The sequence below is a fragment of the Sciurus vulgaris genome (assembly GCF_902686455.1).
Source record: "Sciurus vulgaris genome assembly, chromosome: 3".
In the NCBI taxonomy this organism is placed as follows: Eukaryota; Metazoa; Chordata; class Mammalia; order Rodentia; family Sciuridae; genus Sciurus; species Sciurus vulgaris.
Window position 1 is genome coordinate 13,624,325 of NC_136463.1, and position 15,569 is coordinate 13,639,893.

A 15,569-nucleotide genomic window follows, 5' to 3' on the forward strand; every position below is an offset into this window, starting at 1 on the left:
AAAGTTAATGTTAAGTCAATGTAAACATTGTAAGTACTTCAGGGCATACTCATAAATATAAATATATATGTGTATCTACACACACCGTCAACCATGCTTTGGACAACAATAGACTGTATATACAACAGTGTTCCCTCAGATGTTATCACCAAGAAATGGGATAGCTGTCTTAGTTTGTGTAAATATACTCTAAGATGGTCCCATAAAAAAATCGCCTAACAATGCATTTATCAGAACATATCATCAAGCAATGCATGACTGTAAATACATGTTACATACATATAATGTAATATAATTTTTGATTCAAGTTAATATTTATATATTTATATGACTTATAGTGTCAAAGTAGCTTGGTGCTGGATGACCAAGAAAGCCAATTCAGAAAATAAATTTGTACCACAAAGTAGATAATTTTCATGAGGATTCTTTAAAAATGACCAGTTACTCCTATATTTTTCTCTTAGCTGATGCTTGTCACAACATCTTATAACATTAATTGACAAAGTTATGAGTTTAAAAAAATTATAGAAGATACAGGAAGTTGGAATACTAATTTTAATGTTGATTATTTCCTAATCAAATTAATATGTACTAAAGAAGAAAATGCATTCAAAACTTATTGCAGTTGCATATTGTTATTCTTTTTCTATGTATTTTTTAGTTGTCGATGGACCTTTATTTTATTTATTTGTGGTGCTGAGAATCGAACCCAACCTCAGCCCTGCATATTGTTATTCTTAAAGTTTTGAAAACAGACCTCTAAACACTAAAAATATTAAATACTTATTATAAGACAACATATAAAAGGTTTTTAAATTTTAAATGACTATTTTAATATGCACACCTATATTTAACATGAGGTTCAGATAATATTTTATTATGCTATACAAAACATGGTCTTTCCAAGCTGGTGTCCTTGTGTCCAGGTGGACAGCAGGTAACAAAGATGGCTTCAAGAAGCACAAATGGAAAGGTTTTTGTTATAAGAGTTAGTATGAGAACTGGGCTATTAATATATTCATGACACTTTGCTGAGTTTAATGCTGAACCATGTTCCCTTCCATATGTGTCTACCATCTTTTCTAACTTTTGTTTTGTTTTTTTACTGCTGGGGCCCAAACTCAGTACCTAGCACATGTTAGGCAAGCACTTCACTACTGAGCTACATATCTATCCTTCTTTTCTAATTTTTTGAAGATGGGTTTAAGAAATAGGTCCAGGGGCTGGGGGTGCAGTGCAGTGGAAGAGCACTTGCCTAGCATACATCAGGCCCTGAGTTCGATGCCCAGTACCACAGAAGAGAAAGAAAGAAATATGGTCCAAAATAAATTTTTAGGCCTATATGTAATAACAGGAAAAGAAAAAAATACTACAACATATTAAATGTATACTTCTTACTATAAGGCACAAAAGCTAACAAGAATTATTCAGCTAATGGAAATGTGCGTTGCTAAGAAATATACACTGAAAAGCTGTACTTCGTTTTTATTCTGAAGAAGCTTCTGAAGAAACCAAGTTTACTTCTCATGGTAACATGAGAAAACCTGAGGAAGGGTTATCTCTAAGACAGCACTTAGAATTGAAAGTTCATAAACTTCCACCCCCTTTGATTGGAATAGCCACAACAGTCAACTGTATGAATGTTTATCAACAAAATTCTACTTCACACTGTATTCAAAAGGAAGAGTTTGGGTTTTTTTTAATTTTTCATTCTAACTGATAAAGTATTAGTTTCATAGTGTGGCATTTCACTTTTGTGTTGAACTTTCAAAACAAACAAGACAAAGAAAAAACTGGACTGGCTCTTACTCTCCTGCTCAGTTTATTATATCAGTTCAATATTTTCATTTCCAGTTTAGGCAGCCCAAATGCCAGATCTTGTCCTATGTTTAAGCTACCTTCTTACACGCTACACCCTGTGCCTTTACTGCCCTCAATGACCTCAGCTGCATCAAACAAGAGCTGAAGCAACACGAATTAAGCACAGCCTTAAAGAACATCACATTTCATGAGAAGTCAATGGCTCAGTGACAGTCTTTGTCTATAAGATTCTAAGGAATTAAAAAAAAAAAAAATTACCTTTGAGCTAAAGGATCCCATTTTACAAGTAATACTAAATACTTACTATAAATTAATCAAGTTAAACAAGTTCCAAAAGTAATCTGAAATTTATATTTCAAATCTGTCTTGTCTTCTTATTCTTCCATTGACAGAGCAAACAGGTCCCTAGTTCTATCACCCAGAAGCTATGTTGACTCTGGCAAACCTCTCTTTATACCTCCTTAACTTCTCCTTATACCTCAGTTTCCTCATGTGTAAAATAGAGCATTAGCGACATTATTATTATCATTCCTTATTATTGAAAAGACTATTTCTCACTTCTAAACTTTCAGAGAAACATTTTTTCCTTCAAAAACCCAACATTTTGGGATCTACAGCTGCAGCTCAGTGGCAGAGCAATTCCTTAGCATGTGTGAGGCACTGGGTTCAGATCCACAGCACCACATAAAAACAAATAAAGTAAAGGTATAAAAATTTTTTTTTAAATCCAACATTTTAAAGGTAGAAAAATTTTTTTGCTCTAAGTGAAGATTCTTTCCAAGACTATTCACATAGTCTGAATTCCCAAAACTTCACTGAAGTGCTACACATGGCATGATGAGGCATTTCTGAACATTCATCACTGGAAGATCACTTGAGAACTGATTCTATTCATAATGAGGCTGAGAATTCACTAAGGTTATGTAAAGCCTTCCCAACTCTCAGCACCTTCCCTAAAATGTTTATGCTTACCATTTCTCTTTTCTAGTTATATTGGTTTGGGAACCCAAATATGTCTGCATTGTAATATAATCTTAGGTATTTCAAAGGACATGTCCTTCCTTTTAATCATTGAAGAAAAACATGAATACATAAGTTTTGTTTTGTTTTTATGTTAACCTTCTTCTAGGATCACTAATAAAACACTGAAGAATCACTTGAATAAAAATAGTTTAAAAAAAATCAGGCTGGGGTTGTAGCTAGTGGTTGAGTACTTACCTAGCATGCGTGAGGCCCTGGGTTAGATACTTAGCACCACATATAAGTAAATAAATAAATAAAACAAAGGTATTGTGTCCAACTAAAACTAAAAACAATATTTAAAAATAAGAAAATCAAAGGCACTCCTCAGGCCCCTCCAGCAGGATCCTGGCAAAATTTTAGGACACTTTGAGTCAAGGACCACTCCCTAAATGTCCCACAAGCAAGGTTTTATTGCAGTAGAGACTAGGGCTGTGGAAATAAGGTGCATTAAGTGCACAAATTCCTTCAAGTTCAAAATAAAGGGCTTCATTTCCAAAGCCCTCCCTTATCCTCAAGAACACTTTTCAAGACTCAATGTATACCTGAAACTGCAAACAGTATTGAAACCTTACACACTATGATTTTTTCTATATATGTATATCTATGATGAGGTTTATTGTATAAATTAGGCAAGTAAGAGATCAACAAAAAAATGAATAAATAAGAAAATCACTTGTTGTCCTGAGGTCACTCTAATATCCCTTCTACATATATTCATGAAATATGTTTATATTTCCCCAAGTTAATGAAATGTGCTAATGAAGAAATTCAGTTAAAGGAAAGACCTCCCCAACACAGAGCAGAGTAGAGAAATGTTATCACCATGTTATCACCCTCCCCTCATCTCCCTGACTCAGTGCAAAGCATGGATCTGTCGTGTATTCATCACTTCCTGGGAAAGAGCCTGAGTCGTGAAGGCAGTCTGACATCTGTTTGCGTGAACCACATAATAGCCTTGTCACCTTGGGCAGTTATTTAAACTCTCTGGATCAGGCTGCCATTTCTAATGCAAATAAAACAGCCATATGGCAAGGTTGTTGGGATGACTGAATGAGGCAAAGTGTGCAAAGCACACAACCCAGCACCTGGCAGAGGGAGAGCTGTCAGTAGGCGGCAGTCATTATATTAGTAACTGCTAGCATGGAGAGAGAAGGAGGGAGAAGTTCACTACACTTATTTCAGACTAACAGAAAAATCCATATATATATATCTATATATAAATCTATATACATATATAAAACTGACTTCTAAACTTAAAAAAAAATACACAATAATCATTCCTTAAAATCTTCATTACAATCTAGGAATATTATGCTAATATTTTTGTAAATATCAAAATGAAAAGTGGGAAAAGGGGTCTCCGTTCTTATAGGACCCAAAAATCACATTAAATTATCCAGGTTTACATGCATTTTGAAATTAAGATTAAAACTTAAACATCCGTGTCTCAACCATCAACTCAGACTATAGACACAATTATACTATCCAAATAAAACACCTCATTATTCCCATGTAGTTATGGAGTGTGTGATCCCCACTCTCCTGCCCCCCAATTTATTAGTCGCCTGAAATATTCTGCTTAGCAAATAAATTAATTTGAAGTTCTTGGCATATCCCAACTAAGAAGTTAGAAATAAGCAATCAGAAGACCTAGTTTCAAGTTAAAAATTTGTCCTGGACAGAATGATTTCAGAAGAATTCTTCACTTACTGGCACTGAGAAAGTAAGAATTCATGTGAAAGGATTAAAAGTGCTGATCTCATGCAACTGAGAGCTTGATCCAACTTTATGAAAGGGTAATGGTTTCTTTAAAAATATTTAGGCTGGTAAATATTTGCAGTTACTTATATAGCCCAACAGTAATGTGGCCTCGCACTACTCTAATGACTTATTTCCCCAACAGTGACTATTTGTTTTAACATCCTATTTTATATATGTGTTTTAATGTAATAAATTTTAATCAAACTATTTAATCACTTACCAAATGATAAATAAAATGACAATGGCAAAATACCATGGCAACATTCTAACCAAATACTTTCAATGGATAAAGTAACTAAAAAAAAAAAAAAAAAAATTCTCATGATGGGACCCAAATGCGTAAACTTATTAATACATTTAGTTCTATTCATTTGTAACCTGGAAATTAATATATTCCTTTCCTTACATCTTGTCATCAGTGACTCCAAATGAATGGTAATCTATTTTTTAAATAAGAAATTAAGGACATGCTATAAACAGAACTACTTGCAGATACCTCAAGCTTTGTTATTTTAAAAAGAAAGTTGTTTTTCCTAATGTAGCCATAAATTAAGCGCTAATTGATTCTGTTGTGAACAGCTTTTCCCTCTAAAGAAAATTAACTTCTTTTGGGTTTTAAACTAATACATGTAGCTTATTCTTAAAGGTCCCAAACTGACCCCTTTCTCTAAGAAATTTTTTTTTCCTGCTAAACAGGAAAACAGGCAATAAATACTGCCACACCTATAAGGAAGCAGAAAATGTGATTTAAAGAGTGTCACGTCCTGACAGTTTTTTCTACTTTAATTCTCACATGTTAAAAGAAATAATTAGTCAAGGCAGATTTGGGAATGTCTAAATTTCTTTCAATATTCTGAACTTACTGTGAAAGATACTACCACACATAAAAAATTTTAAGTAATCTCTGATGAATGTCATTATTTCTTTCCTTTTCATAAAAGAATATTACAAATTTCTGTTCAAATGCCTCTTTAAAAAATGTTAACATAGATTTTTCAATACTCCAAAGCACAAATGGAATAGGACTGGCCTCATAGAGTTTACATTCCTATCAACTAGTAGAAATCCAAGAATAGTTAGAGAAAATTTTTTTGTTTAGGTTGATATTTAAACCACATTTTAGTAGAAAATGTTCCTTATAACTACAGTATAATGAATACTAATCCTATCTAGAGACAAGTAATGGCCACTTCTAACTCCCTTAATTTTAAGATCCTATGAATTTCCCAGATACAAAAATTACTTATATTGAAAAGTCTTGAGAGAAATGACTACAAAGGGGAATTCATCAAAAATTGAAACTAAACAAAAAAAAAAAAAAATTGAAACTAAAGTAACAATAGAAGGGGGAGGGACAGCAGGCAATACAAAATTCACCCTCCCTCAAAGATGCACACACATACACAAAACCACCCAGGCCCCTAGCACTATCCGCTCCTCTTTCTGGACCACATCACCCTGGACACCTTACAGCTCGCTCTTCCTCACTGCCAAAGTTGGCTTCTCAGCAAGGCCTACTCTGAACACACCACAAACCAGTCTGCCCCACAGGATTCACTCCTAATTCCCCTTAATGTCCTGGGGTTTTTTTTTTTTTTTTCCCATTAAACTTACCAAGTATAATACTATACAATATTCTTTTTTAGTTTATTGTCAGTCTTCTTCTCTCCCCAATAAAATATAAGCCCCACAAGGGCACAGATTTTTGTCTGCTTTTGTTCCCTGATATATCTCCACTGGCTAGAAGAATGCTTGGAACATAGAAGGCACTCAAAAGTATCTGCTAAATAATGACTAAATTAATGAATACACAATTATGCATACAGTAAATAGACCCAAAGTAATATACTTTTCCATTTTCATCAAATATTCTATAACAATAAGCCTGATTTTAATTAGCCAAGAGGTCATAAACATAAATGTATACACAGAGGTACAAATTACTTCACGTTTCTCTCTTTAGTGTCTCAATCAGCAACACATGATTACCTGCATCTTCCAATAGAACACAGAGCAATGGGATCTCCCACCACAGCAACCAGGGACTGCGCTCTTGTGATGGCAGTGTTGAGAAGCTTGTAGTTAGATAAAAAACCATAATCTAGGTCCTCTGTGGAATCTTCCAGAAGTTGCTCTTTCTTTTTAATTGGTGTTTGTTTATGCTTACAAGTATGTCTCGTACGTACTGTGCTAAGAAACAAAACTCTGAATTGTTTTCCTACAAAAAAAAATTTTTAAAAAGACTTGAGATTGTCATTCTAAATCACTGATATAAATAAAAACATTGCATTTTTAAAAATGTAAGTGCTAGTTAACAAAAGTTGGTGAGGATGTGGAGAAAGGGAACCCCTAGCACTACTAGTGGGAATATAAAATGGTGGAGCCATTTTAGAAAACAGTGTGGCAGTTCTTCAAAAAATTACCATTTGATACAGCAATTCCAATTCTGGATATAAAATTGAGCAAGGTCTTGAAAAGGTATTTGCACACCCATGTTCTTAGCAGCGTTATTTACAACAGTCAAAAGGTGGAAGCAACCCAAGTATCCAGGGACTTTGTTCATCCAGATGGAAGGATGAACAAAGTGTGTTATATGTACATACAATGGATTATTCAGCCTTAAAAAAGGCACGAAACTCTGACACAAGCTACAATATGGATGAACCTTGTGTTCTAGGTATGCCAAGTGCAATAAGCCAGTCACAAAAGAACAAATACAGTTTGAACAAAAATCCCAAATCCAAAAGCTCTGACAGCTGAAACCCTTCTGATACCAAGCATTTCATGTAAGTGACTCAGTCTGTTCTATATGATTCCACTTAGACGAGGCACCCAGAACAGTGAAACTCACAGAGAAAGAAGAATGGTGGTGGCCAGGAGGTAGGGGAAGGAGGAGTGGGGAGTTACTGTGTTGTAGGTACCACGTTTTAGCTTGGGAAGATAAAGGAAGTTCTGGGGATGGGCCTGGTGACAGCTGTGCAACAGTGTGAATGCACTGCAAGTCATGGAAGTGTACACACAGGGTTCAAGTGGTGAGTTTTATTTAATATTCATGTAAAAAGAAATATTTAAATGTTATTGCTGGAACCTACCCTTGAGACTACCTGGGTCGAGGTCCCACCCAACACAAGGAGCCACCTTGCAGAAGGGCCAGGGCCACCTAACCTTTGGCCAACAGAGCAGACAGTTGATTCCACAAGGAGACCTAAGAGAGTCTGATCTGTAAATTTTTTCTCTTGTGTTCTTCTGAAAGTAACCTATGCATCACCTCATTCTATAACAAGTCTCTAAACATCTGAAAATAATTTCATATCAGTCTTTAGTCTTTTCTTCTCTAAGCCAAACAAACCCAGTTCTTTCAACCATTCCTGGCTCTCATAATATGGTAGTTTCTAGAACCTTAACTATCCTAGGTCTCTTCTGGGAACTTTATAGTTTGCAACTAGTGTTCCTCCCCAAATGCCCACATTCAGTGTAATCTGGACAGCTGTAATCTGCACTGAGCTTTTTAAGGGCTCACATCATAGTGTTGCCTCATATATTTAAAAGCACAAATTTTATAGCAATTCAGTACATTAACACAATTTAAAAGAATTACTGCTAATTATTCACTTAGGGAATCTACAAATAAAATCTTTATAAGGAAATTAGTCCTTACACTACAACAGCAACATGTGCTGTTTGAGTATGGTAACTAGAGCAAACAGATATTATGCGGTATTATACAATGAGTGGTGGTCACAGAAAAAGTCTACTTGTTAATACTTCTTTGTTTGTATATAAAAATATAATAAACACATAAACAGGCTTTAATTGCAAAATTTTGGCATTAAATAACTTGGTATGAAGTGAATACATCATTGCTGATCCAAAGATCTAATATCATTTATAAGAATTAAAAATCAAATGTGAGGGTTTGGGGTTGTAGTTCAGTGGTAGAGCACTTGCCTAGCACCTAGCACAAGTGAGGCACTAAGTTCGATCCTCAACACACATAAAAATAAATAAATAAAATAAAGGTACTGTGTCCATCTACAACTAAAAAACATATATTTAAAAATCAAATGTGAATACACTTTAGGCCTTAAGTATTTAAATAACTTACTTTATTCAATTAATACTTACCTTGAACATTTAGCACTCTTTCCACATTAACATCAGATAATCTCTTTTTTCGAAGTTCAGCACGTATCCTGAACACCTGATCAGCATATGGAGTCACCACACCAATACTGCCATCATCCAACTTTCCCCACGCTACTGGCCACTTTCTTCTTAACTCTTCTACACGTTCTACCACTTCAAATACCTTTAAACACACACATACATACATATTAAAGTTATCACCAGTGCTCGAAAAAAGAATACAGTAACTGAAATAGGTTTATAAAGGATCCCATTTTAGCAAAAGTCATTTTAAAAAATACCTCTAAATGGAAATTACATTTTGCTGGTGTGAACCAAGTGAGAAAAATAAATTTTTATTCACATTTCAAACAGTAAAATTCTACAATAATGCAACCAGTGAAAACATGAAAACAGGAGACAATGTAATTGGCCCCAGTCCTTCACCTAGGCTCCCTGCTTAACTGGGAACAGGCTCAAACTTCTGTGAAGGGAGAAGAACAGGAAAAGGATATGAAATTAGAGAAACAAGTCCTCACATAAGCAGTGATTCTCAGTCTGCTCCCTCCAGATTAGGCCAATGAAACCAGCCAACTCGAAGACTCCTATAATCAGTGCACCATTAAGTCCCAGCAATACAAGCAGGGTACAGCACTGCCCACTCCGTGACTGAATAAGTAAGTGGGCCAGCCAATAGCCATCAGCAGATACCAAACACAGCTGGGAATGGGACAAATTTCCATCAGAGACAGACTTTCAGAATTCATAACCTTCTTGTGGTACAAGTTGAGCTAGACCATTTCATTATCTTTGCAAAAAAATAACACCACTTTTTATGCAACTGAATATTTTGGACCCTACTTATTGGATTAAGACAGGATTTTTAGTATAATTTGACCTTTTTAACTTGATGAATTGATCAAACAGCTTCAATGTACAGCATAGTGGGGGATACAAAGATTAATTAAACATGTTCCTTGCCTTCTAAGCAATTATAATCTATTTAGAAAACAGAGTCCCAATTGTATATTTATATATACATTCATATATAGCAAAAATCAGGGTCAGGCAAGACCTGAGAAGCAGATAGCAAAAAGAGACACTGTAAAACATGTCTCTTAAATTCTACTTCAACTTTTGAGATGGAGTCTTGCTGTGTTGCCCAGACTGGTCTCAAATTTATGAGCTCAAGTAACCCTGCCACCACAGGCTCCCTAGTAGTTGGGACCACAGGTGCATGTAACCTTGCCTGGCTTAAGTATTAAGACAATTTATTCATTGTTTATTAATAATATCTATTTGAATTTATAATGTTAAACATGCTTAGAAAATTTTGACAGTTTTTGTCTTTTCAAGACCTTGAGGATTACTGGCTGGGAAACAGTTCCTGTTTCCAGACACAAATTCAATGAATGACAAGAGTTAAGACTACAGTTGTCCTATTGCCATAATGACACAACAGCAGGGGCACCAAATATACAGACTGCCCAAGGACTCTTGGGCATAACAAACTGAACTAAACACTGGTTGGTGTTTTCACTACAAGAAATAAGAAAGGGTGGGGTTAAGTGTACTACAGCAAGGAATAAGAAAGAAGCTGTTTTTACCCATGTGACTAGACACAGGTAGATAAAACTTGGGAGACACCTCTCCTGTGTCCCCCACCACAGAGTTCCTACCACTAAGCAACATATAACCACTTCTCAACTTTATTCCTCTGTTCACAGCCTTAGATTCTTGACAGATAAAACCGTAGTTCAGATGGTGGTGTGAGAAGCTTAGGGAAACCTCTCTCCCAAGCAAGTATCCTTGAAGCTGGTCAGAACAGATAAAGGCTCTGGAGATTGGTCAAAGAGTTCATCAGGAAAGTGAAAAGCATTTAATCAATGAAACCCATAGAACTCAGTAAGTTACGAGCTATACCCACCCCTCACAGCTCTGTCTCACAGGACTGTCTCAGCAAGTAACATCCATCTAGGCAATTCCCATCTCCCCCAGCTCCCTAGGGTAAAGGAGCTATGCCACGTGGTTTTGGCAATTGGTAAACACTGGCAGCTCCTATCTTACACTGCTGCAGACTGCAGAAGGTGTACTTTGAGCAGCTGAAGTAGACAGTGCCTGTTCATTGATCCCCGTCTCCTGCTACACAGGGAAACCCAAAGTGGGACACTGGATGAAGAGTGCAGTCCCCTTTCCTGCACAGCTCTGCACTGGATGAGAGCTGACCCAACGTTTTTGGTAGCCAGATGATAGCTTCCATCTTCCCCTACTTCCCAGAAGTCCTATTCTGTGTAGATTCAGCAGCCTATGAAAATCTGCAGATCCCAACCTTCTCTGGTCTGGGTTACAGAAGGTCCACACTGGCAGTGGAAGCAGCTAGATGGCGGGGTAGATCACACACACACACACACACACACACACACACAAATGCGCGCACACATACATTCAAAGAGATTCTGTTACTAGGGTGGATGCCAGTGGCATAGCAAGCAAAGAGCAAGTTCCAAACCTTCCCCAGCAACTGCTCCATAATCTCTGCCAAGGAAAGGGTAAAAGTGAGCCTCACAAACTGGCAACTCTGCCTCTGCCAAAACTCAACTTCACTGGGTCACACTGCGGAGCAATATATACTCCAAGCAATTGAAAAGTAAAATAAATGAAATGAAAAACTGAGCCAGGAGATTCAAAAGTAGATTTGAACTGACAGAACAACTCAGCAAATAGGAAGATAGAGATTATGCAACCTAAAGAACAATGAGCAAAAACAGTGATGAAAAATGAACAAAGGGACACCATCGAGCTCACCAACAAACATAAAATGGGAAACCAGAAGAGGAGGGCAAAGAAATAAAAACATTCATAGCATCCAGAGAACACACCTATAATCCCAACAATTCAGAAAGCTGAGGCAGGAAGAGCCCCAAGTCAAGGCCAGTCTCAGCAACTTAGTAAAGGAATGTCGCTCAATGGTAAAGCACCCTTGGATTCAATCCTCAGCACCAAAAACAAAAGAGAGTTCAAAGAAATGATGGCTAAAAAAATTTCTTATCTGATGAAAACACTGATCTAGGCATCCAATGTTGATGAACTTCAAGTAGGATAAACACATCCAGATACACACCCAGCCACATCACAGTCAAAATGTTGTTAAGTCAAAGACAAAATTAAATTTTGTAAACAACAAGAGAAAAACAACACAAAAAAATTCTAATACAATTAACACATGACTTCACATCATAATCAACAGAGGCGAGTAAGCAATGGGAACACATTTCAATGTGAAAGAAAGAAAGAAAGAAAGAGAGAGAGAGAGAGAGAGAGAGAGAGGGAGGGAGGGAAGGAGGGAGGGAGGGAGGAAGGAAGGAAGGAAGGAAGGAAGGAAGGAAGGAAGGAAGGAAGGAAGGAAGGAAGGAAGGAAGGAAGGAAGGAAGGAAGGAAGGAACGAACGAACTAACTCAACCAATGATCTCATATCCAGCAAACTTTCAAAAATGAAGGCAAAGGGCTGGGGAGATAGCTCAGTCGGTAAAGTGCTTCCCTTGTAAGCAGAAGGCCGTGGGTGCGATTCCCAGCACCACCAAAAAAAAAAAAAATGGAGGCAAAACAGACATTCCTAAATAAACAAAACCTGAGAATTCCTTACAAGAAGACTCCCTATACTAGAAATACTAAAGGAAATTCTTCAGGCAAAAAGCAAGTGTCACCAGCAAATGTCAAATCCACACAGGGCACAGCTGAAAAGGTTATTATGTGGGTGATCAGAAGATAAAGTACAGAAACATATTTCTCTCCTTTCTCTTCTTAACTGATTTAAAGAGCAACTGCCTAAAACATATCAGGCTACAAAATATGAAAAAGTAATATGTATGATAATAAAAACACAAAGGAGGTGGGTAAAAAATGGCACCAAACAATAACTCAAATCCACACAGAAATGAAGAGTCAGAAATATTAAATAAGAAGGTTAATACAGCAAATTCTTATATATATGCTAGTCCCACTTTCTTCTCTTGGAAATTTTCAAATAAGTAAGGTTATACACAATAATGATTATAACAATGTATTATTTAGTTTGTTATAGTTTGTATTATTTAGTTTATCCCACTCCTCAGTTTATACCCAAAGAACTTAAAATCAGCATACTATAGTGATACACCACATCAATGTTTACAGTAGCGCAACTCACAATAGCTAAAACTATGGAACCAATCTAGGTGCCCTTCAACAGATGAATGGATAAAGAAAATGTGTGTGTGTGTGTGTATGGTGGAATATTACTGGGCTTTAAAGAATGAAATTATGGCATTTGCCATTGAATGGATGGAGTTGGAAAATATACTAAGCAAAATAAGCCAATCCCCAAAAAAACAAAGGCCAAATGTATTCTCTGATATGCAGATGCTAATTCACAGTAAGGGGAGCAGTTTGGAAGAACAGAGTTACCTTAGATTAGGTAGGAGAGAGTGAAGGGAGGGGAGGACATATGGGAATAGGCAGGACAGAATGAAACAGACATTATTACCCTATGGACATATATGACTGCACAACTAGTGTGATTCTACAACATGTGCAAAAAGAAAAATGAGAAACTATACTCCATATATGTATGATGTGTTAAAGTGCATAAATGCATTCTGTCATGAATAACTAATTAGAACAAATAAAAAAAGAATTATATCTTAGTGTTTAGTATTAATCTATATTAAACTGAGAACCCTTCATTATTTGGGGGATGTGAATTCAGAATCAAGAAATGTCTCTTGCCAGGTGCTGTGGCACCTAGCTACTTGGGAGGCTAAGGCTGGAGGACTGTAAGTTTGAGACAAGCCTGGGCAACCTAGAGAAACTCTGTCTCAAAATAAAAAAAGAAAAGGGCTGGGAGTACAGCTCAGTTGTCAAGTGCCCCTGGGTTCAATCTGTAGTATCAAAAAAACAAACAAAAATACATGTTCTGATGATGCATAAAGTACATGATTAAAAAAACTTTAAAAAATTCCCTAAACAAAGGAGAATTACATACAGCAAAAATACCATGAGTATTCCTGAAGTTCTAGATTCTTTAATTTGGCTTTTAATTCCAATCTGTTTTAAGTTCATTGTGATGGTTAAGTCTGTGTAAGACTATCTTACTTTCATAATAGTGGGATTTAATCTGTTCTCAAGTACTGTCTAAATTTTAGTCAGAATGTTTACAGAAGAGATCTCATTTCCCCTATCAATGTAACTTGCCACTTGGTGCCACTTGGCTCTCCTTACTCTATACACAAAACAAAACTGGGTTTCACCTTTAAACTTCATACCATTAAGAAAAGACCAAGGACGAGGGATATAGCTCTGTGGAATCAACTGGTACCACACAAAAGTCAAAGGCTTCTAGAAATGTCCCAGTATGCCAAAACTGATACCCAAATAGGCCAACACTGGTATTCAAAAACTGAAAATGTCTTCACTGCAGTGAACCAGGATCAGTTTTTTTTTTTCCCTTGAAGAAAGCTCCCGGAGCAACATGTATCTACACTGATCACAGTAATTCACATAATTCATGGGACTGAAATTTCTCTAAAGCTACATATTTAATATTTAAAGGTCACATAAATGTTGTCTTTGTGTTTTTTAATATGAAAAAATATTTTCAAAACTACGGCTAGGAAGGAAAGACAGTGGACTGAGACAGACATCATTACCCTATATTCATGTATGATTACACAAATGGTGTGAATCTACATTGTGTACAACCATAGAAATGAAAAGTTGTACCCCATTTGTGTACAATGAAACAAAATGCAGTCTGTAAAAACTTTTTTTAAAAATTTTAAATAAAAAACTACAGCTAGTAAGTTTTCTGAAAAGCATACCAAGTCACTTTGAAGAAATGAGTAACCCCAACCAAGAGACAGCCTCAGGTAGGCTCAGGATCAAGGTTAGTCAAAGCTCAACTCTGATCTCTATTGTCAAAGCAAACACTGAGCCTTGGGGATTATGCTGTTTGCCACTCTCCAACCCCCACACCATGGCTAATTTCTAGGCCAATGCAAATACAAGAACAACAAAGGAGATCCCAAGAGTTATTTTAAATAATACAAATATTTAAAGAAAAAGTTTACCTTTTAGTAAATTTACCATTTCCTAAATGTAAATTTAAATTTACAAATTCCTAACTGAAAATATCAAGTTTCTTAGTTTTGGGTTATGATTTCATCAAACAAGTACTGATGATATTCTTGTATTGATTTCTAATTATATCTCTGATCAATTTTTAAAGGGAAATTGATTCCTATTACATAATAAAAGTCATTTCTTTGTAAATAAAGCAAGTAAAGCATGAGATCCAAAGGTAGTAGACATCAGAATTCCCCTAATGAAAACCACCCATTCCTGCCTCCTTCAGGATTCCTTAAGTCTCTTGTGACAGTCAGAACCTTAACCACAAGGTTTCTGGCCTGTTAGCTCCAAAAGACTTCACCAGGTTTTTATTTTTGTCTGCTGCCTGATCTGACCCCTCATATTACCAATTTTCTCTCTGAAAACCAGTTACTAGAAGAGAATTAAATTGGACCACATGATGGGACAGAAACGTCATTATCTGCAACTGTGTGATCTCTTTCAAGCACAAGATTCTCCTATTCAAGTCAAACTCATTAAAAGTGATAACTCCTTTGAGTATGCACTACAAAGTTTAGTCAGTCTATTTTATGAGAATAACACTGGCTTTTTAAAAAATGAAATTATATTGCAGGGTGCAGTGACACATGCCTGTAATCCTAGTGGCTCTGGAGGCTGAGACAGGAGGACCCTGAGTTCAGCAATGGCAAGGTAAGCAATTCAGTGAGACCCCATCT

The 15,569-nt window shown here is 36.2% G+C and overlaps 1 protein-coding gene across 6 annotated transcripts in view; it reads right to left on the minus strand.

The window, feature by feature from the left end:
- Positions 1-15,569, minus strand: part of HELZ (helicase with zinc finger) — a 160,964-nt gene that overhangs the window by 49,662 nt on the left and 95,733 nt on the right. For all 6 annotated transcript variants that reach the window (XM_079131559.1, XM_079131563.1, XM_079131562.1 and 3 more), the window contains 2 exons: positions 8,731-8,914; positions 6,595-6,823 (listed from right to left, as the gene is read on the minus strand). In XM_079131559.1, the coding sequence (XP_078987685.1) occupies positions 6,595-6,823; positions 8,731-8,914 (413 nt within the window). The remainder of the gene's footprint in view (positions 1-6,594; positions 6,824-8,730; positions 8,915-15,569) is intronic.